We start from the raw sequence: 26,418 nt of genomic DNA, 5'->3' as shown, positions 1-26,418 counted from the left end.
ACATTAGCATTAATAATATTAGACATTAGCATTTTGTTCATTATTAAAAAAAAAAAGTATTGTTGATTTATTTAACAGGTATTAAATTATACTACGTATAATTCAGCAAATTGCAAGATATTCATTCAAGAGAATTGAACAAATCAGGCATTTCATTTGAAGCTTAAAAATGTTGATGAATAAACAACAACACTATATGTTCATTTTCATTTACAATTGAAATGTTCAATTATATAATATTAGATGTACAATTTTTTATTTTTTATTTTATTTTTTATTCTAGTTACATAGTCTCCACTACTAGAAAAAAAAATCCCAAATCACCCAAAAATCCTAAATTGGGCTATTTGGGGCCCGCTACGATCCACACCCAAATCCACGATCCATTAGAGTCGGAGTCGGATAATCTGTTGGAGCCGGACATTTGTCGGATTCGGATTTTTTTTGTAGGATTCGTTTCTGACCCTCCTCCTACTCAGAGTCAAGTTATTTTAATGGAGTTGAAGTCGAATTACTTTTTTTACGAACTCAGAGTGGACATTTTTCCTCGGATCAGGACGGGGTATAGTCGGATCCTGATGGAATTGCCATCCTTACCTCTAAGTCTCTAACAATTAGATTAGTTAATTTATTACAAATGCTATATTTTGCAAATAGAAAACAATTATATACTTTGTATTGTTTAAATTATAAATTGTACTCCGTACATATTTTTAAACATACTTGTACTGTATAATTAATTAATAAGACATGACCGATTGGCAGTATGAACTATTTCTATGCAAAGCCGCCTCCCAAAATAAAAAAAAATGGAAAAAAAGACGTGTCAAAATATCATGTCATGGTATGTTACGTGTAACTTGTTGCACACATGGAGAGTACCAATGTTACACTTGTCAAGGATTCCTACTCATATAAAAGTAACCTATAGCTTTACTTCATAACCAAACTAATACTCTTAAGCTATTTTCTAAATCAAATAAAACTCTCTTTTGCTAAAATTTCAAGGGAAGTCAATAATGAAACCATTTGCAGCCTTTGTTCTTATCTTCTTGCTTGCCTTGACCTTAGGTATAGCTTCCATTTCTCCCCTTATTAATTTTGTTATGTAATGTTATAATGCTACAAGTATATTCTATGTTAAATTTTGTATGCATTGTATATAATGTGGATTTGTAGGAAAATTATACTCCCTCCATCCCCTCTATTTTTAATAGTCAAAATTAATAGCCTATTTCTACTTAAAGAGTATTTTTTGATAAAATTACCCTCTCTTTGATCATTTTATTTTACGTACTTTTGTCATCATTTTCAAAACTTTCTTCCTCCTTCTATTTAATAATTAATTTCACATCTTTTCTATCTGTTTATCTCGTTCTAATCTCACATACATATTTATAGTCTCAATCATTATTTTATCAAGAAATCTACAAATACGCCATTAAATACGCCATTAAATAAGGGACGGAAGGAGTAAAATATAATATAATGTCACGAAGTATTAATCTTAATAAAAAAGACCCTTAGCGATAATTTGTTAAAAAACTTACTCCGGCGACAAATTGGTAAAAAAAAAAAACTAACCTTAAGCGATAATTTGATAAATAAAATAATCTCAGGTGACACTTAACCGATAAAATACAAAAAATTTCGATAAATTACTCGCGAATGCTTAATATAGTTCGTTTTTCTTGTTATTTTACCAACCTTTTTTTACGGAAATAACAATTTGAAGAAAAAAAAACGTTAAGTATCAATTTTCACTTAAGTTTCATACCCTTATTAACGAAATTTTTTAAAAAGGGGTTGGAAATAAAAAGGGATGACATGTAAATTTAATATTTTAAATGGAAAAAATAAATTTAAGAACACAAAAATAAATTAAAATAGGATTTTTAAAGAGGTTGTCGGAAAAAAAAAATAGATTTTTGGTTAAAATGTCGTCGGAGTTTATTATTTTTACCAAATTATCGCACATTGTTAGTTTTTTTTACCAAGCCGGAGTAAGTTTTTTTATTTACCAATTGGCAAAATTATTTTAATGTCAATTATTTCCTCCAATTTTGTGGCTAATAAAAATGTGATTTGTAGAGGGTGTGGGGCCAAGAGTGGCAGAAGGATTCTTGGGAATTGGAAAGAAATGCAAAGTTCCAAGTAAAACAAAAAAAGGGCCATGCGCAAGTGATTCCAACTGTGACGCCATTTGCAGGTCGGAGGGAATGAGAGCAGGAATTTGCCATGGCTTTCGCAGGAGATGCCTTTGCTGTCCTCATTAGGGTTCCATCATCGACTATGATGACTTAAGTACTCTCTCCGTCTGAAATTAATAGTCATGTTTGAACTGCCGTTCAAACTAACTAACGTAACTTGAACTGCCGTTCAAACTAACTAATGTAACTTAAATCGGACCGATGAAGTTAGAGAGTACCATTATCTATCAATCTATCTAGCTCCATGTACTGGCAATTTGTTTACCTTATATATTCTGGTCTGAATGAGTTGTTTTTCTAGCTAGTTTCTATTAAAGTGTTGTATGAGAGTTGTTTTTCTTGTAAAATTAAAGTGTGCATCATGAATGGAGCCATGTAGGCGTTACCTTTGAGTAATATATTTCCTACGAACTCACATAAATTAAATGTGTTAAAACTTAAAAGTTCCTTATATAAGTAATAACAGTTCATACAATTAAAGGTCGATTGATCATGAATTCATGATCCTAACTTATAAACGAGTTGAATTGAGTATAAATTTGATCGGCCTATTTCATCAGTATACGTGAAGCTATTACCTAATATTAAAGCTCAATTCTGTTTAAAAGTTGTAATTTTTTTTCCTAAATTTAGTTTAAATGTTACAATTTAGTGTTTTTTTAGTATAATAAATGTTAAATGGTCATTTATACAAAGGTTGAGTGGGAACTTAATTCTATTGCAAGTCATGATTTAATGAAGATGCTTAAAAAAACTCAATGATATGGAGTATGTGTCTTGGGAATTGTCCAACTGACTATTCTACCAAACATTCACCGTTCAAGAGTTTTACTACGTAATAAATTGAAAAATGAACAGGATTTTACGTGCTTATATTTTACGGAGTATAAACTAAAGGTGTATATTTTTTTTTTTTTTACTAAAATTCGTTTGCATACTTTTTGTAGTCTGCATGACTATTTTATTTTATTTTTTCAAAAACCTAAAATATATATGCACATTTATGCTTCTTAGTTCTTACGGAGTACTATTTAACGAATAATTTTACTTTTTATTTTTTCAAAAACCCAAGTTAATTTAGGCTTTTTTTTTTTGGCACTCAAATACCACTTATCACTCAACTAATTAACGAAATAATTGGAATGGCTGATTATTTTATTTATTTGTAGCTAACTAGGTTTTTATGGTTTGGCTTTTTGCTAATTCAATTAAAGAACAAGTTGGAATTAGTGACAAAAAACTTTAACCATTTCACTTAATAAATGTTAATGAACTTTATCAAAGATATTAATTATTAAAGTCATAGATCAATGTACATGTAAATTTGATGCGGTATTATCAATTCGGTAACACAATTTTTCAGTGATACACAAAATAAATCAAACATCAAAGGAATGTGATGTACTAATAAGAAATAACTAAACTTTTATAACTTTTATTATCACCACGTATATAAAACCATAAATTATGAGTACATAAATTATTTTTATAATATAATTCTATATATATAGCTCGCTCCTAATAATATGCAACCTTTAAAACTATGTACCCACCTATAAGAGGTGGGTAGCTACTTCAAACTTACTAACAAATAAAATACTACGAGTAGTAGTAGACTAGTAGAGTACTATTAACATTAACATCATAATTTATTTAAAATCTCACTAATATGTTCTAAAAATCCTAGAGCTAGATAAGATAATTACGACTAATCCATACTTAATTAGCATGAGTATGAGATGAAGTACGACTACCACTAATGCACTCTGCCTTAACAAGACCTTGAATAAGAGCATTCTCAATTTTCTCAAGGGCTGAGCAAAATTCTGCACTAAAAGAAATCTTGTGATTCTTAAATAATTGTTGAAGATCCTTCAAGGCAGCCTCATCATCGGCGGGTGGTGATCCGGGACCGGAACTTGGTGCACCAGGGAACGGAAAGATTGGGAACTTAGGGTGTGGGAAAGGGAAGCCAGGACCGGAACTTGGTGCACCAGGGAATGGGAACTTAAACCGGGGGCCAGGGTGTGGGAATGGAAATGATGGGAAGCCGGGACCGGAACTTGGTGCACCAGGATGTGGGAATGGAAATGAAGGGAAGCCGGGACCGGAACTTGGTGCACCAGGGAATGGGAACTTGAACCCAGGGCCAGGGTGTGGGAAAGGGAATCGAGGATGTGGGAAACCGAACCCAGACCGGCCAAACCCCCATTCCGGGTTTGCAGCTTGAGTCTGGGCAAATGTAGTTTTTGCTAGGAAGAGAGTAAGGAGAATAGCTACTAAGGTAATCTTCATTTTTTTTTTTCTTTGGATTGTGAGTTAGGGTTTTTTTGTTTCTCTTTTGCTGTGATATGATGAGTGATATTTTGGAATGAAGGTTGAAGGGTATTTATAATGTTAATGAGGGTGATTAAGGTGAAGATTATCTCTTAAAACATTTTTTTTTATTTTACACCAAAATAAATTATCTTTTAGTTAGTTAGTTGAGAATGAGATATAGTCGAGGTTAGTTCCATTTGCAGAGTTTCGAGTGTATAGTGGATTAATATGGTACACATACATACATATTATTTGTTTTGATGTAACTTTATCAATTTACTAATTAAGTACATACTTCAGTTTAAAACTGCTGTCATAAAAAACATTAAAAAATTAGAAAGTTGTGTGATAATTAAGTTTATTGATTCATTTAATCGTATAATTGTACTTTTTATATTAACTTATAAACTTTTTTTTTTTTTTACCAATATACTAGTTATCTTTTCTACGTAGTTATCAATGCATGTTATGTTTGTATCAACAAACACTATCATGATTAATTAGTTGATTTCATATGCATCCATGTTTAGATATATATCGCCACAGTATATTAATCTTTTTTATAAATTTGATAAGGTTAATATAACCGTTGACCATAATTGAATGGATTGTTGTAGCCCCCTTGATCGGTTATTTGTGGATCGGGAGTCATGAATTGCTCTTTTTATTTATGTTATTATGTAGTATAATTTATTAAATATTACTAAAATAAAACGTGTTGATGATGTCATCAATTCCTTAAAGTGTTTTACGTGTTATGGCTCTCATTAAAAAGTTTCCCTCCAAATTTACTTATTGTTGTAAACTTCTTAGTCCTTACTACCTCTAAATCTTTTCAATATACAACAATATTAGATATTGATAGCTAATTATTATACATTTTTTAGCTTATACTCTAAACATATAAACTCAATAGATGATGAAACATTAAATACATTTTGTATAACAATCACTTTAGAAAACTTTACATAACATTGTAGTAATTATTATAATGCAACAGTAAATAATACGAAGAAATAAACATTTTAAATAGGACTATGTACATGTTTTTTTTAATATTTATATACCAACTTTATTAATTTTTTTTAAAAAACCAAGCCATATTAATTTTAAAATGATATCAACAACAAATTAAAATATATAAAAAAAATATGAAAAAATTACTTATCACCACCCTGCAACACGGGTACTATACTAGTACGGTCTAAATTTATGGATCCGTACGTATTCATGAACTGCTCTTTAATTGGAAGCTATTTTTGTAGGGAGTTTATTTTTGAACAATTGAATGATATGATGAAGTTAGCCCTACGTATATATAAGGGTTTGTTGTAGTATAGCTCATCGGTTTATTTCTTTTAGGCCAAGTTTAGAAAAGGTTTTTTTTTAAAAAGAAACTTATGGATGACATAATCAAATTGGGTTAAGGAAAGTTTAAGAATTTGTTGTTTTACCAAAACTTATCTAGATACGGAGCAATTGTTTTTTACTATCGCAAATGTTTTTTTTTTCTTTCTTTCTTTTTTTTTTTATCAGATCTTTTTTTTTTTTAAAATTGAAGTTAAGTATGTAAGTCAGTAAGTATATACGTCTCAGAAAATTACTCCGTAATAATTAAATTGTAATTTATAATATTTTCTAACGATTCATTTCTTTAGCTCACATTGTGTACCATACTACCATATCATGTACTCCGTAGTCATATAAACAAAGATAAGTATAACTTAAAATTTCACTAACTTATTTTTAAAAACTACTCCGTACTTTTCTTTTTTTTGTGTGAAACTAAGCTAAAGCAAGACAATATGTTTCTTATCATTTTGTTACATAATTGTGATTTTGATAGATACTCGAGCTTTAGATTAACCCCCTCTTCTCCGGCTAGGGAATTGCTAGATTTTTCACATTCAATTTTTATAGGCTTTTAATTTATTGATTTATATTTAATTTGAGTTAATAATCTAGATTTTTTTTTTTTTTTTTTTTTTTTTGGTACTCCAACAATTTTTCCAACCGTGTTATTATACTCGTAATTATAATGACAATACTTATTTTATGTTTGTTAAATATGGAATAGAAAATAAAGAGAGATGAGGGAAGATTGTTACGTTGTATTTCATATTCCATCTAGTACGGGATATATATAATGTACATTTCCTAGGGTTCCATCAATGGATAAGACCAAATACCCAACTCTAGAATATTCTAGATTGTACATGGGATAATAGTCATCCATATTTAGATATTATCATAACACTCCCCTTGGATGACTATATATTGAATAAAACAATAACTAACATTTACTACAAAACCTGTACAAAATAATACACTATAATGCGCATAAGATGCTGCCTCATTAAAAACCTTACCAGGAAAACCCAGTGGGAAAAAACCATGGTTAAGGAAAAAAGAGTACAGCGCGCATTAACTCCCCATCATGACTACATCACTTGAGATCTTTAAGACGACGCAATCCAATGCCGTAAGCTAACTTTTTGAATGTTGTTGTCGGAAGAGCCTTAGTAAATAAGTCTGCTAAATTCTCACTTGAACGAATCTGCAATACATTTATATCTCCATTCTTCTGAAGATCATGAGTGAAGAAAAATTTGGGTAAGATGTGCTTTGTTCTGTCGCCTTTGATGTATCCTTCCTTAAGTTGAGGAATACAAGCAGCGTTATCCTCATATAAAGTTGTTGCTGCCTCTTTCCCAGATGATAAACCACAAACTTCTTTTATATGTTGAACTACCGACCTTAACCATACACATTCACGACTAGCCTCGTGAATTGCTAAAATCTCCGAATGATTGGAAGAAGTAGCTGCAATAGTTTGTTTCATGGAACGCTAAGAAATGGCAGTACCACCATATGTGAACACATATCCAGTTTGTGACCGACCATTATGAGGATCAGATAAATAACCTGCATCTGCAAAACCAATCAAATTTTCTTTGGACAACTTTGGGAAAAATAAACTCATATCCTTTGTACCTTGAAGGTAACGAAGTAAATGTTTAATCTCATTCCAATGCCTTCGGGTTGGACATGAACTAAACCTTGCTAATAAATTAACTGAAAATGATATATCAGGTCGTGTATGACTTGCAAGGTACATTAGTGCTCCAATTGCACTAAGATACGTTACTTCAGGACCAAGAATTTCTTCATCATTTTCCCAAGGTCGAAATGGATCTTTCTCTACTTCAAGTGATCTTACAACCATAGGGTTGCTCAATGGATGTGCTGTATCCAAAGAAAATCTTTTAAGAACCTTTTCTATGTATGTTGATTGATGCACAAGGATTCCATTCTCTAGGTGCTCTATTTGTAACCCCAAGCAGAATTTTGTCTTTCCTAGATATTTCATTTCGAACTCTTTCTTTAAATAATTGACAGTCACTGAAATCTCTTCAGGAGTTCCAATGATATTCAAATCATCAACATACACTGCAATTATAACAAATCCTGATCCAAATTTCTTTATAAAAATACATGGGCTGATAGGATCATTCTTATAACCTTCTTTCAACAAATACTCACTTAGACGGTTATACCACATACGCCCAGATTGTTTCAATCCATAAAGAGATTTGTTCAATTTAATACAAAAATGTTCTCGAGAACTAGATTTTGCTGCTTCCGGCAGCTTGAATCCTTCTGGGAGCTTAATGTAAATGTCATTATCCAGTGGGCCATATAAATAAGCTGTGACTACATCCATCAAACGTAAGTCAAGTCCTTCTCTTATTGCCAGACTAATCAAAAATCTAAAAGTAGTTGCATCCACCACAGGAGAATATGTCTCCTCATAATCAATACCAGGTCTTTGTGAGAATCCTTGTGCAACTAAGTGTGCCTTATATTTTACAACTTCACCCTTTTCATTTCTCTTTCGCACAAAGACCCATTTATATCCCACTGGCTTTACACCTTCAGGTGTACGGACTACTGGTCCGAATACTTCTCTTTTTCCAAGAGATTTTAATTGTGCTTCAATTTCTTCTTTCCATTTTGGCCAATCATTTCTTTGTCTACATTCTTCAATAGATTTTGGTTCATGATCCTTATTATTATCCATAACATCTAATGCTACATTGCATGCAAAAACATCATCGACGTCGATTTGATTTCGGTTCCATGTAATTTCAGACATGATATAATTTATTGTAATTTCTTCATTATCAGGTACCTGAATTTCTTCTTGTATCATGTCTAAAGTCTCTTCTGGAGATCCTTCGGAAATTGTTTCTTCAATTTGACCATCATCAATCAATGCTCCTTTTCTTTTCCGAGGATTCTTATCTTTGGAACCTATTGGTCTTCCACGTTTTTGGCGTGGTTTAGACTCATTAGAAATTTTATTTTGTCCTTCCGGGACATCTATTTTAAATGGAGCATTAATAGCTGGAATATGCGACTTGGTCACTCTTTTTGGGTCAGCAAACGAGTCTGGCAATTGATTCGCTAAACTTTGTAAATGAATTATCTTTTGAACTTCCAGTTCACATTGTTTAGTTCGAGGATCAAGATAGGATAATGATAATTTATTCCATTTAATTTCATTTTCCAGCTCTCTCTTTTCTCCCCCTAATGTTGGGAAAAGTGACTCGTTAAAATGACAATCTGCAAAACGCGCCGTAAATAAATCCCCTGTTGTAGGCTCAAGATATTTAATTATTGACGGGGATTCAAACCCAACATATATCCCCATCCTCCTTTGAGGACCCATCTTAGTGCGTTGTGGTGGAGCTATTGGAACATAAACCGCACATCCAAAAATTCTTAGATGGAAAATATTTGGTTCCTGACCATAAACCAATTGTAAATGGGGAGAACTTGTGATAACTTGTTGGCCTAATGCGAATTAGTGCTGTTGCATGTAATATAGCATGTCCCCAAGCAGAAATTGGGAGATTGAATTTCATAAGCAATGATCTAGCAATTAACTGAATACGTTTTATTAATGACTCTACTAGACCGTTTTGTGTATGAACATGTGCTACAGGATGTTCAACATTTATCCCAATGGACATGCAATAATCATTAAAAACTTGAGATGTAAATTCACCAGCATTGTCAAGCCGAATAGTCTTAATGGGAGTATCTGGAAAATGTGCCCGTAACTTAATCAATTGGGCAAGTAGTCTCGCAAACGCCAGGTTACGAGTTAATAACAAAGACACATGTGACCATCTAGCTGATGCATCAATTAAAACCATAAAATATCTAAATGGTCCACATGGGGGATGTATGGGCCCACAAATATCTCCTTGTATACGTTCCAGAAAACTAATTGATTCAAAATTAATTTTAGCTGGTGATGGGCGAATAATCAACATGCCTTCCGAGCAAGCAGCACATGAAAAATTATTATGAAGAATCTGCTGGCTCTTCAAAGAATGTCCACATGAATTCGTAATTATTTTTCGCATCATTATTGAACCGGGATTAGGGCTGGAAAAAACTGACCCGAACCGAAAACCCGACCCGAACCCGATCCGAAAAAGCGGGTAAGGGTTGAGGTTTCCGACCCGAAAACTTAAATGGGTCGACACGAACCCAAACCCGAAATAAAATGGGTTAGGTTAAGGTTGAAAATCTCAACCCGAAAACGACCCACTTAAACCGAAATAAATTTCAGGTCAAAATCAGGTCGGGTCAACCCGAACCCGACCTGATAACCCGAACTAATTTAAGTAAGAAAAAGAAAAAAAACGTAAAAAGCTTATTAAGCCCAGCCCAAATTCACAAAGAGGCTTCCATATATAAATTCAATACCCTAAATGAACTCATTTCCCCTCATTGATCTTCAGCCGTTTTTCCCCTCACTTATCTCTCTTTAATTTTCTCTCTCCTCAAAAACTCATTGTTGAATTCGACAGAGGTAGTTCCGTTAAGCCCAACTTTACCATTGTCATTTCCTTGACGGCTTGAATCCTTCACTCCTCCACGAATTCCTCTCCTTCATCAAAGGTATCTTGCTTCTTAATTTATTTTCTGTTTTTTTTTTCGTGTTTTTTATATGCTAGTTTTGTTTATTTTCTAATTCTTCTTTTGTTAATTTTATATTTACTTGCTTCCGTTTATTTTAGTTTTTTACATGCTAATTTTCGAGTGTTATTACTAAATTCTGATGTTAAATGTTGTTGATTATGTTATTATACGGTTGTTTTTGCTAATTTTTTATTGTTAATGCTAATTTTTATTGTTAAATGTTGTCTATGTTATGGTGATTCTTGCTAATATTTGTTGTTTACTTTTGTTTATCATGAGCATGCATGTTTTAATTTAGATCTTACTAGTTAGATCTAGAAATATAGTCTGATTTAGAATTGCATGTTTTAATTATGTTAGTGTTGTTTTTCTTTATAGGTTTGGCAGCAAGAAGTAGCCCACCCATGTTCAATTGGAAATGTTGTGGATCAATTTTGAAGCTTGAGGTGGTGAACAAGGATGACAACCATGACAAATTGACAGTCCCAACATCGCCCGATCTTAATCCAAATGAAAATCTTATTGCATCTTCTATTATTTTTTGAAAACTGTAATTTGTGTTATTAAAACTTTATCTTTGGTTTGTAATTAGTGAATTACAATTTTTATTGGTTTATTATCGTTAAGTAGGATTGTTACTTTGTTACACTAAGCTATTTAATTTTGGTTTGAATTAAAATGCTTAACCTGAACAACTTGTATTTGAAATGAAAAAAAAGTTATTCAGGTCAATTTTGGGTTAACCCAAACCTGAATATATCAGGTTTGGGTCGGGTTAATTTCAGGTCCAAGAAACCTGATTTTAACCCAAATAAAAAATCAGGTCAAATAAGGTCAATTTCGGGTTGACCCGAACCTGAAAATATCAGGTTCAGGTTAGGGTTTTCAACCCGAAAAATTAAATGGATCAGGTTCGGGTTGGGGGTAGCTGACCCGAAATTTAGGTGACCCGAACACGAACCCGACCCGACCTGATCCATTTGCCAGCCCTAACCGGGATGGCCTAACCGGTCATACCAAACAACAAAATCATTAGTAAACTTCTGGTTTACTATAGCATGAGCTTCAATAACATTGATTTTTGTGTAGTACAAACCACTAGAGAATATAGGTAGTTTCTCCAAAACATGTTTTAAGCCTTGAGTTATATTTGTGATTTGAAGGAATTCGTTATTTTCTTCATTGATTGTCTCAATATGATAACCATTGTTGCGAATATCCTTAAAACTTAATAAATTTCTTTGAGACAATGGGGAGTATAAAGCATCAATTATTTTAATTTCAGTTCCCCAAGGCAACTTTATAGTGGCTCTTCCGGAGCCCTCAATGATATTTGTACTACCCGATATGGTACTTAAATTAATCCTTTTCATCATCAAATGAGAGAAATATTTTTTATTTTTAAGTATTGTATGTGTAGTTGCACTGTTAGCAAGACATAATTCTTCACCATTCATAGCAAATTGAACTTGAGTAATATCCATGTTTTTCATGAAATAAAATACATGTCAAAATATTAAGCATAAAAATAAAGATGATAAAACAAATAAATCAATAAAAACACTCAAATAGTTCATAAATTTATAAAGCAAAAATCCTTATTACAACGAAAGAAATAAACTTAAATAAATTACTTGAATAAGCAAACATAAGTCTAATACTTAAAACTGACATAATACAATATAATTTTAATTATTCCCTTCTGGGGCAGTGAAGAAATCGGCAACTTCTAAATGAGTTGTACTGTCAAAATCAAAATTATTCCCTTCAGGGGAAGTAAGGAAATCACCAACATCAAATTGATTGGCATTGCCAAAATCAAAATCACCTTCACCATCTTCAAGAACAAGGTTTGCCTCAACTTTCTTTCCTTTCTTCAATGATTCTTGGTAAAGTTCAATAAGATGCTTTGGAGTTCTACAAACCCGAGACCAATGACCTTTTCCTCCACAACGGTAACATATATTGTTATCACTTTTCTCTTTTTCATCCCTACGTTCCCACTTCTGGTGGGAATGTGAGTTTGTGAAATGACCTCCACGACCTCTACCATATCCACGTCCACGACCCCGGTCGCGCCATTGGCCACGACCACGACCTCTACCTCGACCACTACTGCTGGAATGGTCCCTGTTTTTAGTTTCTTTTCCGTTATGGGTTGTCACATTCGCTTCAGGGAATGGAGTAGAGCCAGTAGGATGTGATTCGTGATTTTTTCATTAACAACTCGTTATTTTGCTCAGCCACAAGAAGACAGGATATTAATTCAGAATATTTTTTAAAACCTTTTTCTCTATATTGTGTCTGCAGGACAATATTATTAGCATGGAAAGTGAAGTATGTCTTTTCAAGCATTTTTGCATCAGTGATATTTTCTCCACATAATTTCAATTGAGAAGTTATTTTAAACATAGCTGAGTTATATTCACTAACAGATTTAAAATCTTGCAATCTCAAATTTAACCATTCATAACGAGCTCTAGGGAGTAACACTGTTTTTTGGTGGTCATACCTTTCCTTTAGATTACTCCAAAGGATTTGTGGGTCATTCGCCTTATCTTGAGGTGTTGCCTTATTAGCCTCTTTTATTGTTTCACCAAGCCCTTTAGCATCCAGGTGTATTTCAGCATCTAACACCCATGATAAATAATTCTTTCCAGTAATATCAAGGGCCACAAATTCCAGAAAAATCATGCTCTGTATTCGTTATATATGTTGATATTCCAATAAATAAGCATGCAAAAATTGATAAATGTTAAATTATAATTGTTATGGGCTGCGATCATAATAATAATATGGGATTCTAGATAAATGTTTGAATGGTGCTGATAACGTGTTAAATATGGAATAGAAAATAAAGAGAGATGAGGTTCCATCAATGGATAAGACCAAATACCCAACTCTAGAATATTCTAGATTGTACATGGGATAATAGTCATCCATATTTAGATATTATCATAACAAGTTAGCATATTTATTTTTCACATTACATTTTAAGTAGGATCTTCGAAGAGCTTGATTTATGATTAATAAGAATTAAAACATGAGTAAAATAGGGTATCCTGATCTAAAAGTAACCAACCATTAAATATGAATGTAGAATCCATTGCTATTAAACCAAAAATGAGGTTTTCAATCCATACCTCCCTAAACCTGCTTCTCAAAAATAAATAAAATATGAATTAACTCTCCTATTAGCTAGCCTCTTAGAGTCTTAGATAATATAGCAAACATTGAACCCTAATGTTGAGCAGAAAACAAGCTAATAAATTTAACGAACAGTTTAATCTAGCTAATATTTTGATTTGACTAATCATCAATCATGTTTCATGTATAACTAAGGGAACATTATATTATATTAAATTAAAGAATTAAATCGTTCTAATTGCAATCGACAAGTATGACAAACATCAATCTAGAAAAGTATTCCCACACCACTAACATACACCAAGCATAATACAATACTTAAAGAAAAGAAAACCAATACGAAGCATATACTAATGCCTTATTATTATCATCAATAACCCATTTAAATTGGATAAAACTAAGGATTTTATCATTTTCTACACGATTAATTTGAGCATTTATACATGATTAATTAGAGCCATAAAACCTTGTTTATTAATAATACGACACATATTTACGAAAAGAATTGTGAAATTCGCACACCTAATTGATTTGACTGTCCATCTCGCGTTACATGGAGACATCAAATTTATTGATATCAAATCGAGGCATAGAGTTGAAGAAATCTTACTTGAAATATTATAATAACAATAAGTAAAATAAAAAAAAAAAAAAAAAAATAGATAGCATAAATTAAAAGATCATTACGTAAACAAAATGCCCCCTAAAATTATTAATACCATATATTAAAAATCATTATAATGTTACATATAATGCTCTACGTACCCTATCCTATCAATAATCCTGAATAATTTGCTCATCAAAATAAATAAATACTAACATCATGATTATCATGATTTATTCAAAAGCTTTAAATACTATGTTCTAATTAATAAATGAACTCCAAATCAAATATCAAGTGCGAGTAGATGCTTTCTAAGAAGGAGGTGGAGGACTACCACTAGAGCATACTGCCTTGATAAGATCTTGAATAACAGGATTCTGGATTTTCTCAAGGGCTGAGCAACAATCCGGACTTAAGGAAATCTGATGATTCTTAAACAAGTTTTGAAGATCTCCCAAGCAAGCCGCTAACCCATCATTCGCTGGTGGTGGACTACTCCCACCACTGCTTGGTGCACCGGGGCTAGGAAATGGGGGTAGTGAGGGGAGTGGAGGGAGCTTTGGAAGGGAAGGAGCGCTAGGAGGGCTACCGCCGCTGCTTGGTGTACCAGGGAATGGGGGGAGTGGAGGGAGCTTTGGGAGAGAAGGAGCGCTAGGAGGGCTACCACCGCTAGGAGGGCTACCACCGCTGCTTGGTGTACCAGGGAATGGGGGGAGTGGAGGGAGCTTTGGGAGAGAAGGAGCGCTAGGAGGGCTACCACCGCTGCTTGGTGTACCAGGGAATGGGGGGAGTGGAGGGAGTTTAAATCCGGGGCTAGGAAATGGGGGTAGTGAGGGGAGTGGAGGGAGCTTTGGGAGAGAAGGAGCGCTAGGAGGGCTACCACCGCTGCTTGGTGTACCAGGGAATGGGGGGAGTGGAGGGAGCTTTGGGAGAGAAGGAGCGCTAGGAGGGCTATCACCGCTACTTGGTGTACCAGGAAATGGGATTGGAAAATTAAATCCGGGACCACCATCGTTTGGTGGCCCAGGGTTTGGGAAATTAAATCCAGGGCCAGGTTGTGGTAAACCGATAGGTAATCCAGGACCATTATCGCCACCATTTGGTGGTCCAGGGTTTGGGAAATTAAATCCAGGGCCAGGTTGTGGTAATCCGATAGGTAATCCAGGATCACCGCCACCATTTGGTGGTCCAGGGTTAGGGAAATTAAATCCAGGGCCAGGTTGTGGTAATCCGATAGGTAATCCAGGACCATTATCGCCACCGTTCGGTGGTCCAGGGATTGGGAAATTAAATCCAGGGCCAGGTTGTGGTAATCCGATAGGTAATCCAGGACCACCGCCACCATTTGGTGGTCCAGGGTTTGGGAAATTAAATCCAGGGTTTTGTGGTAATCCGATGGGTAATCCAGATCCAGGGTTAGGTTGTGGTAATCCAGGTTGTGAGAATCCGATGGGTGGGTTATCAGCTTTAGTTTTTCGGTTTTGTACAGCAAATACACATTCTGCCAACAAAATAGTTAGAAGAAATGCAAGGATGATCTTCATTTTTTTTTTGTTGTAAGGCTTCGGCTTTTTACTTGTGTTTTAGAAGTGAAGTGTGATATGACTTTTGAATGAAATTTAAGGTATATATAGTGGTAATGAGGGTTATTAAGATAATTATTGAATACTAGAATTATTCGTTGAGGAATGAGATATAGTTAGGTTTGTTCCAGTAGTTGTGTTTCAAGAGTGTATTTATGAGTAATATGACACCCATACATGCATGTTAAATTTCTATGCTGTTAATTTAACTTTATCTTTCTATCTTTTTTTTCTTTTTTTAATCAACTTTATCATTTCATTTCATATATTCCTAACAACATTACTCTACATCTGCAGAGTAACATCATTTTTAATCGTATATCTGTACTTCTTTTGTAATTTTGTAGTTATCAACGCATAATATTTTGTTTCCTAAAAAATCAAGAAGAAAAAAAAAAAAAAAAAAGCATCATATATATATCAACACATATTAAGCGTTGATTAAAATGATTTAACTATTGAATGATAAACTCATCCTTTAAATCACTCTTCTATATACATAACCGTATGTATGTGAAGGATAAATTCATACTTTAGATCACTCTTCTATTATACATATATAACCGTAGGTTTAGATATCACCAAAAAATATAAAACCATTGTTTGTTTGTTTTTTTTTTTTTTGTTACTTTTTTTTTTTTTGTATTTTTTTTTTGTTACTTTTTAATAAAGAGGATAGTGATAGAAAATATTCTAATAAGATATTGATAAATATTTGTAGGGTTATAATGACTCAATGAGTGTCTTAATTTTAAGTACTGTACTCTGTAACTAATAAGATATGCGTTTACTTTATAGTTATTTATGATAATTGATGATGGTTTCAAAAAAAAAAATATTATGATTGATCATTCTTTTTATTTTTTAGGGAAAAATGCCTATTTTACAACCGTAAAACTTGAAAAGCATAATTAACATTAGAAGAAAATTCCTCCTAACGTTTGAAAAGTTAAAAACTTAAAACCAATTCCATCAATACAAAGTCTAGAATAACCCCAATGCACAATAACTTCCCCAACTTTTGTTCATCCATTTTATCGTATAACTTTAGCTTAGGTTTCAGATTTCAAATTTTTCAAAACTTGAAGATAATTGAAATTTTCAATTATTAGATGTTGATTACTCATTTGATGATTTTAATATTGTACCTACCAGTTACGTGATTTGTATTAGAAGTTCTTTTAAGTTTTAACTGTTAGATGTTGATTTTCTTTTTAATTTAAATATTATACGAGTTAATCGATCAATTTGTACTAGTCCATTTTTAAAATTAATTTTTATCATACAGGTTAGTGTTTGAATATTTTTTCAAACCAACAAAATTTTCGATTTTTTCCTATTATTTTTTTGTGTTTTTGTGTGGATGTGTTTTGTTTTTTTTTTCTTCATATATTACTTAGATATAATTTTTGCCTTTACATCAACAAACTTAATCACAATTTTTTTTTTTTATTATTTATAATTAATTTTAGAGATACAATATTAAGCTATATTAAGCACTTTGCAAATTTCTACTCTATAATGCTTGTAAAAAAAATAAAAATAAAAAACTCTGTATTGAATTTGAGAATAAGGATCAATATATATAATTAGGATCTGTTCTTTTCAGCTTAATTTCATTTCAGTTCCTAATTTCCTTCTCTCATAAACAATTCAGCTCATTTCAATTCAGGGCCTGTTCTCATTAACTGAACTCAGCTGAACTGAATTCAGCTGAACTAAACTGAGCTGAGCTGAAGTGAACTGAACTGAAATGAAATGAATATTTTATAAGAGAAGGAAATTAGGAGCTGAACTGAACTGAATTGAGATGAACTGAACTGAACTGAATTTCAACGTAAAAGAACAAGCCCTCAATTCAGTTCAGTAAATCAGAACAAGCCCTTATTAGTACATAATTTATCAAAATAAGGTCTTTTCATAGAGATGATTAAAGTTAGCCCGGCCCAACTCGGTTGGATTTTGGGCAGAATTTTTTGGCCCAAAATCAGGTTGGACCCAACCCAACCCTTTTTTTTTTGCGAGCTTGAGAATGCGTTTTTATACATATTTAATTTATTTTTTAGGCCCTGCCCGAAAATGGCCCCAAAAGCCCATACAACCCGACCATTTTTGGGCAGGTATGGGCACAAAAAATTCCGCCCACGAAGCTTGGCCCGACCAAACCCAGCCCGAGAAGTGGGCTTATTTTTCCCGGTCCGGCCTGCCCAATAATCACCTCTACATGTTCACTTCACCTTATAAAAATTAAAAATAATTTCAAATTTGCAATAATAAGTTCAGTTCATTACATTAAAAATAAGTTTAGTCCAATAAAAATAATTTCAGTTTAGTAAAAATCAGTAACTTTAAAGAGGAAATATAACATAAAATCAGTAAAAATAATTTCAGTTGAGCAAAAATAATTTCATTTCAGTAAAATTAATTTTAGCTTAGTAAAATATAATTTAAGTTCTGCAAAATAATTTAATTTTAACAAAAATAATTTCAGTTTAGTAAAAATAAGATGAATAAGTTGAACTAAACACGGCCTTACTATGGACCTATTGTATCGCAAATTTTTAGCTGGAATGCGCCTGTCCATAGCTGGCTGGTCTCGCGCAACATAAATAAACATTTACAACAAAAAAATGAAGATATACTAGAATAATAAAAATTAAAATCTGAAACTTGCAATATATAAAAATGAACATTTATAATATAAGAATAAAATAAAGAGACTATATATGAAACTGAAGAAAAGAAAAAGAAAAAACAAGTGTACATATAATATTATATAACTGAATATTTCATACAATAATTTTGTATTTCTCAATAATTAAATGTTCATTTTATACAGTATGATATTCATTCTTAGTAAATAAATGTGTGTGTATATATATATATATATCTTCAGTGACATAGTCTCTTTATTTTATCTTATATTATAAATGCTTATTTTTATATATTGTAAAGTTCAATTACTAAATGAACATTTACTTACACGAAAGTGTACAAAATACATGCGTACTTTTTATTGCATAGACATTAAACAATAACATTAAAGAAACTATGAAATGATAAATCCATTTTTTACAACTGAAATGTTAAGTTATATAACATTAGATGTAATAGTATAATTTTTTGTCAGTTTCATAGTCTCTTTATTTTATTCTTATACTATAAATGCTCATTTTTATATCTTGCAATGTTCAATTACTTTATCATCATTTTTTTTAATAATGTTCATTTTTGTTTCTAGTAAATAAACTTAAACCATGAATATACACATAATCAACCGTAAAGAAGGAATAAAAAATAACACACAAAATTATTCAATAATAAGAAACTACATTGAATCAAAAAAGCAATAAATAAACTTACATTCATCCAATAATGAAGGAAGAATTGCATATGAACAATCAGTAGCAAGCTCCATTGTTATTCATAAACAAAAAAATCGAAAATCTTGAATACCTTGAATATGTAGAACAATTCAACACTAGAAAAAAAAAATCGAATATGAACAATGAGAGAGAAAATATTGTAAAATACAGAAGAAGAGAAAATTTGAATTACGTAGTATGTGAAAACAATAGAAGTAGGATCAACCAAATAAGAGTGGGCTCCATACCACACCACAAAACGACGTCGTTTTGGCAAGGGTCCATTAAATGCTAGCTAGTCTCGAGACCATGCAAATATTTGCACTTTATTTAAAAAGGTTGAAGCTTAGTGGGTTAGACCATACGAAGTATAAGTGAACCACTAAGGGCCTGTTCTGATTTACTGAGTTGAGCTGAACTGAACTGAATACTTTATGAGAGAAGAGAATTAGGAACGGAACTGAACTGAACTTAAGTTGAAGAGAACTGACCCTAAGGGCCTATTCTCATTGACTGAACTCAGCTGAATTGAACTGAATTGAAATAAATATTTTATAAGAGAAGGAAATTAGAAACTAAATTGAACTGAATTGAAGTGAACTAAAAATAAACGTATGAGAACAGACCCTAGCTCTACCTCTATACGAGCTTGTCGTTCACTCTTCGTTAATCTTTGTTGCATCCGTTTCCGTTTAAACAAAAAGGCGTCGGGTGGCAACCAACATAACACACGCAATGACGCAAGTCCCCCCAACAACAACATGAGAAAGGACATGAAATGAGCAACAGAAAACGAAACATCAAACCAAAGAGATAACAGAAGAGAGAGAAACAACAATGGTGGCCATTTCATTGTACAGAGGAAACCTCCATAGATTACCTTCCGACGTACCAAGAAGGTGGTTAATGCCGACTCATGGTATTTCTATCAAGGATTTCCGATCTCTTCTTTGCCGCCGTTCCAAGGCTCTCTCTCTTCTCCCTTCTTCCTCTTCTTCCGTCGTCGAAAACCCTAACCCTAATTTTAATTTGAATCCTGTCAATTCCTTACCACCGCCGCCTAATCAATCGGGTTTCAAGGGTGTTGAAAACCCTAATTTGGGTCATGAACCATCTAGTGATGTTGTTACTGTTGATGTTAGAATGAGTGATGCTGGTGATTCTGCGCCGTTGGATCATCCGCCATTGGTGATTGATGAGGGTGTTAAGATGCTGGTTGAAATTAAAGAGAAGGAGAATGAGAAGAAGAAGGAGAAGGAGAGTGCTCCTGTTGTAGATAATCCAATTCCTACTACTTTAGAGGTATAATTTCTTCTCCAATTTTATAATTTAGTTTACATTTTTCAATTTATTGGATTTTTTCTGCTGGATTTTTATGCCTGATTGCTAATTTACTGTCAATTATGATAATGTGGTTAACTGGTTTGCCCATTTCAAATTTGATTATTAAATTAGATAACTTGAATTTATTTTGTTTTATGTGTTTGAAATTATATTGTGTTTTCGTAGTACATTGGGTTTTTCGAATGGAAAAGTAATAGTGCATTGATATTTTAGGCGAGATAATTGGGAAATGGGGAGGGTGGTGATGGCTTTGGTTGACTAGAGATGGTAAGATTGGGAGCTGCATTTTTCATGTATTATCGTTTGTATGACTATAATTCTGTTGGAGCTATGCTGTTTGCCTGTTTGTCCTTTGTATGTTGTTCTTTCAATGGTAGTCGTTATTATGAACACCAGGCTTCCTAAGTTTAGCTTGCAACATAATGATGAAATTGTTTTGTGTGTGACATAGACTAGTAAAGAGAATATTTTTATTTTTATGTCAATAATGTTGCTTATGAGTGTTATGATTGAATAGTTCAGAAATTATATATGTAATCAATTCATAGAACTTTTATGCTACTGAGATGCTCCTGTTGATGGCCTGAAACTTGAAGAGGAAGACATTAGCTTATTTTTCTCCTTTTTCTCTTTGATAGTTTCAAGCATTTCCAATTTGCTATGTATTGATCTTTATCAAGCTTACAGTGGTGCATAACTGAAATTGTCTACCATTGAATACAGGGCGATGACAAAGTTGATGAAAAAGAGAAGCGGAAGAGAGAGGTTGAGGAAAAGTTGCATATATTAAATGAAAAGAAACACAATTTAGTACAAGCGCTTAAGCAGGTAAGGCTTATTTATGCCTTGTCTGACTGGGTACTTGCCTTGCAGCTGTTGTCTATGACTTGCTAATGTTGGCTATAAATTTCTCTGTATTCACCTGTACGGGGTTTGTACTTTCGTATAGGTTCTAGATATGTTTGTTTTGCATAACTTCAGCTGTTTGTTGAATGAATCTCATGTTAGTCATGTATGGAACTAGATTGCACATCATATCAGAGCAATATCCTCCAGATATATATTCCCTTGTTACTGATCTTATGGTTATACAAGTATCTTTTATCCTTGTAATTAGTCAAAATCTTATGTCATTTAGTTGAATGTTTCTTTCTGCGTCTTTTCACTTTAGGACTCATCTTGGTGTATTTAGTTCATTACATATGGGTTTAGTAGTGCCAATCTTGTCCACCATAGTAGCTTTTGTTTCCACTTGTTACCCTTTCCTTTGTCCACCATAGTTGCTTTTGTTTCCTCGTGCACCAATCTAACTTCTTTCATATGTTACCCTTTCATTACCCCTAACTTGACTCTTTTTTTTTTGGTTGCTTGTATAAAGATTTTGAATGCAGAAGAAGAACTAAAGAGACGAAGTAGTATGCAAGCAAGCCGACCTCCTCTTCCTCTTCAAGTGGATGTTTCAAATGACTCTGGGTCAATGACTCGTCATGCTACACCTAGAACAGGTTCAGAGGCAAATCTTAATGTTGATATGGAAGGAGGTGAAGGAGATGATGCTGTAAATAATAACCCACAATCTAGACAATTGCTCCGCATGAGCAGTACTTCACCCTCTGCGGAGTCTGCTCTCAGAAGAGCGCCATATTTCCAGCATAATGCGGTAAATTTTTATCAACTTCATTATCTCACTTACCCTTCTTTCTATGATTTTGTAAAGTTTTAAGGATGTGACTTGTGAAAACTGCTAGAGCCTGGATGTGCAAAAATTTATCTGTTCCCTTGATTTTCTGTCATTTCTAGCTAGTTACTTTGCCTTTGTCCTTTTTTGGTGGATGTGTGTAATTGTTGATCATTATGTCAAAGTAGCGCTAGTTTTAACTGTTCTATCCATGTGAATATATGTGGCTACTGCATCTTTAATTTGACGCGGTTTTTTTTTTTTTTTTTTTTTGGGGGGGGGGGTGTAAGTTTGTTTGGTGTATCCTGTATTGATAATTTGAGATCTGAAGTGTTATAGGCGATTAGGTTTTGATACAGGTTTAAAGTTGGATAGGAAGTCTCTTTTGGTGATTATTTATGGAAACTTGTGTTAGTAAGAAGTTTGTTTTTTAAATTTGGTTGCTGGATCTTTACAGCTTATTTAGTAGAGGATTTGGCTGGAGAAGAAAGGAAGGGAAAGGAAATGAATGACTTTCCATTTGGTTTCATAATATACTTTGTATGTTGGATTTGGTAGGAAAGGAAAGGAAAATTGTAAACTTTCCAGTTTCCATCTCTCCAAAATTGTAGGAATTGAGACACTTAGGATTAAAAAAAAAAAAAAATCTAAAAAGTGTTGACCTTTTTATTCACTTGCCTTCCCTTGATTCCATTTTTTTACAGTCCTGTATTTCATTTTAATAGGCTTAATATATAACCAATTATTGGATTTTCTTCAATTCCTTCCATTTATCCAAGCATCTAAAAATAATGTATAATTATTTTCTTTTCAATTTCTTCTTTTCTTTCCGTTTACTTCTTTCACTAGAAACTACCAAACAAGCTGTCAATGTTGGATGAAGAGTGAGTAGGATGTTATTAATTGAAATCTTCTTCGCCTCCTTTTACAATAGTACAATTGAAGAGATCTCATCGAGTAAGAATGAGTTTTATTTGGATGCTTGTTTGTCACATGGCTCACATCTCAAGATGTTATGACTGCAAGCCTTGTGAGTGGTTAGCATTCCTTTGATTTTTGAAGATAGGCATGCATATTTTGTGACAGTATCATACTATGTGTTTAATTGGTTTGGAATTGAAGACCTTCTATAATTGGGAAGTGAACAATGATTGAAGATGTGTACTGCAAATTAATTGAGGTTGAAGAATTTGTTGTTGATCTAGAGGGAATTATGGATAACAAAATCTACTATAATTATTAAAAAAAAAAAAAGATTAACCACCAGGAAAGAAGAAAGCAGTAATAAGATAAGATATATAATTACTTAAATAGTATAAATGTTAAAAGCTATTGTTGCATAGATGAACGGGGTGCCTTGTGGGAGCTGGTGAGCCTGATAAGATAATGATATAGTTTCAGTGACATCTGCGTGTAAGGTGGATGCCTACATGTATATATAATTTACATATAGGAAAATTTAAGTGATCTGATGCAAATTATTCTCAATCTTTCTCCATGAGGTAAAGTGGAAATATTTATTTTTAGATGGCCATGATATACAGGCCAAGTGTATATATGTACATGTGCACTATATAAATCAGCAATTTGGGAACAATGCTATAAATGGTGGGTGATTTTTCTGATTCTTGTCTATTATGATTTGTTAATCAACTGGTTTAAATTGTAGAAAGAATTCTTTGTTTCGCTCTCTGCTAGTGCCTTTTGATCATGACATTTTATTCAATTTAATGAATGATAAATAACTGTTCTGTTTCGCTATCAGAAGTTCATGCTCTGTGGGAGCATTAAAAAAAAAAAAAGAAAGAAAAGGAAAAGAAAACCATCAGTTGCATCCTGTATTCTTGGAAAATATATTAAAAAATATTCAAGCTGGCTTTTCTTTGAATCTCTGGAAAGCCTCATTTTAAACACAAGTGGCCTTTTAATACCGGAATACAAATCATTGAAATAGCAGTCCGTAAATAAGTTTTGTCCTGCATGAATGTCCTTTTAAGGTGTCTTTAAGACTTTAATAATGAAATTTGTTACTTTTTTGTTGCTCTATGGAGTGATAATAATTTAATGAAGGAAATAAAGATCCATTAGTTACATTCAGCTCAGATGTTATTTGCTTGTGCAGGCTCCTCATCCTTCACGAGCAGCATTGGTTGCTGCTGGCAGTCCCTCACGTTTTGCTCCCTCAGGAAATCAGGGTCACCCATCAAACTTGCCAACCGTGTCTGTATCTGGGACAAACTATTTTGCATCTTCACCATCCCCTGCTGCTTCTGGTGGCACTTCAGGTTTTAGAGATGCCCGGCACCCAAGCCCATGGAATTAATGCCCTTATATTCAATCTCAAGTTCAGACATACTAGGCGTATAAATTAGATAAGGTTTAATGCTCCGTTTTGGTGGACAAAGCTTGATTTTGCTGATTGCTTGCAGTAAATGGTAGTATCTACTAGGTTAGATAATTAATTTGCAAATATAAACGCGGCTGTACTGATTTAGTAGTATTTGTTTCTTGTACTACATATAGTTCCTGATGTATGGTGTTGTGCCATGGAATTTCAACGTACATTATTGTTAGCTCGGTTCTTGGTGTTCATTTTGGGTTGTATATCAGGGTGATTTTTGTAATGGATGTAAATGAATTGATAGAAAAACAGAATTTTATGCAATTTTAATGTCTTTATAAGGCTGTGTAAAGTCCATTTTGGTTTAGCACCAACTCGTATATATATAATTGGGTTCACTCGTATGGAATAATGCAAATCCATACTGCTTCTGCTTCTTCTTCATGTTGTTGCTATTATGTAATCATTGATGCATGTCTTTCCCAAGTAGATGATTTGGCTGAATCCTAGAAAGTTCAGATTTATGGATTTTGGCATGTTATTTAAAAGAGCCAAGGCCTCGGCATATTTTCAGCAATGAACTACTCTCCAATTTCAGCTGGACCACGAATTTATACATAAGAATTTGACACATCCTGTGCAAACCTACACCGCCTGTGGATGGACCGATGGATGATAATAATCCAACAAAGGATAAGTTTGGATTTATATCGTCACATGTGCTTTATAACAAGGTTCAATTTCTCTATCACCAAGCGTCTCTGTATTCAAATAAAAAGAGTTCATGCTTAGCACGGCTGGCCCTGATATGAAAGTATTGCGTGTCGTGTGGCCTTGCACGTATGTCATTCGCAAGCGTGTGCACCATCCATGTTGCCTAGGAATACAAGATTAGTTGCCGTCCGTGGGAGCCATTGGCCCATTGTGTGATCTTAATCAAACTTCTGCTATATGATGCCTGCTTGTGGTATTCACACAACACTTTTTTAGCTTAAAGTGAAATACTCTATCCATGGGCTTGTATTTTTGTAACTACTATTTTGGACTGTGAATCCCACTTAAGTTGAGTATTGTACTCGTAAACCATACTTGATAGGAAAGGACACTTGAAGAAACGTGTATCAATCTTTTCCATGTCGATTTTGCATATTATCATATATTCATATATGTGCACCCATAAGAATTCTCACTTGAATTGAAATTTTGTTTATGAAAAATCTAAGTTATTTTCCAATATAGAACTTCTTAACTCATCCTTATAAATGATCAAAGAGAGCACATCCTTACTTGAACCAATACATAATTTCATAGTACTCGTATAACATAGTAAGTTTGGTACATCCGAGATAAGCCTTAAACTTTACCCTTTGGTATGCACTCGTCATCATTGCTGAAAGGAGATTATGTAGAAATGGATGAGATTCCGCTCCAGCTCACTTATGATGTTGAAAATTATCTTTAATACTAGTTACCCTCAAATTGTAATCTACCATTGACATTATGTATATCTTCTTATGAGTAGGTAAATGGTAATAAGAGTGTAATATATACATATATAGTGCAACTTATTATTAATACAAGGATTTAAACGTTTTAATTATACTCGTAACTACTATCATCAACAAAATATATTTCCCCAAATTTTAAATTGTTAGCCTGAATTGTTAGTGTCTAAATAAATCATTGTTCTTGATTTGACTGGCTTGCATTATTAGTACTAGTGGCAAATCATGTTAAATACAGTATCTAGGTTTATAGGTTTAATCACATGAATTACTTGAGCATTCATTTGCGGGAAAAAGTATTACCTAGCTATGTTGGCTATAACAT

General features: G+C 33.0%; 3 protein-coding genes and 2 long non-coding RNA genes across 5 annotated transcripts; 3 read left to right on the top strand and 2 right to left on the bottom strand.

The window, feature by feature from the left end:
* Positions 1–923: 923 nt before the first annotated feature.
* LOC110700791 lies at positions 924–2,627 on the top strand. Its single transcript, XR_002507275.1, has 2 exons — positions 924–1,071; positions 2,092–2,627. It is a non-coding gene; the product is annotated as an uncharacterized LOC110700791 (long non-coding RNA).
* A 1,064-nt stretch (positions 2,628–3,691) lies between these two features.
* LOC110700789 (U1 small nuclear ribonucleoprotein C-like) lies at positions 3,692–5,020 on the bottom strand. Its single transcript, XM_021878386.1, has one exon. The coding sequence runs from the start codon at positions 4,503–4,505 to the stop codon at positions 3,930–3,932; it is 576 nt and encodes a 191-aa protein (XP_021734078.1). The 5' UTR covers positions 4,506–5,020; the 3' UTR covers positions 3,692–3,929.
* A 5,350-nt stretch (positions 5,021–10,370) lies between these two features.
* Positions 10,371–11,149, top strand: LOC110700493. Its single transcript, XR_002507221.1, has 2 exons — positions 10,371–10,505; positions 10,905–11,149. It is a non-coding gene; the product is annotated as an uncharacterized LOC110700493 (long non-coding RNA).
* Positions 11,150–14,588: 3,439 nt separating this feature from the next.
* Positions 14,589–15,821, bottom strand: LOC110700890 (basic proline-rich protein-like). The gene has a single exon (XM_021878471.1). It carries the CDS (start codon positions 15,819–15,821, stop codon positions 14,589–14,591), a length of 1,233 nt encoding a protein of 410 aa, XP_021734163.1.
* Positions 15,822–19,921: 4,100 nt separating this feature from the next.
* On the top strand, positions 19,922–25,006 carry LOC110700492 (stress response protein NST1-like). The gene is made up of 4 exons (XM_021878042.1): positions 19,922–20,527; positions 21,293–21,397; positions 21,948–22,229; positions 24,370–25,006. Exons 1-4 carry the CDS (start codon positions 20,063–20,065, stop codon positions 24,568–24,570), a joined length of 1,053 nt encoding a protein of 350 aa, XP_021733734.1. The 5' UTR covers positions 19,922–20,062; the 3' UTR covers positions 24,571–25,006.
* Positions 25,007–26,418: the final 1,412 nt, after the last annotated feature.

This window comes from Chenopodium quinoa, unplaced genomic scaffold (assembly GCF_001683475.1).
Source record: "Chenopodium quinoa cultivar QQ74 unplaced genomic scaffold, ASM168347v1, whole genome shotgun sequence".
NCBI lineage: Eukaryota > Viridiplantae > Streptophyta > Magnoliopsida > Caryophyllales > Amaranthaceae > Chenopodium > Chenopodium quinoa.
Note: the sequence above shows the minus strand (reverse complement) of the source record. Positions and strands in the feature narration are given on the sequence as shown.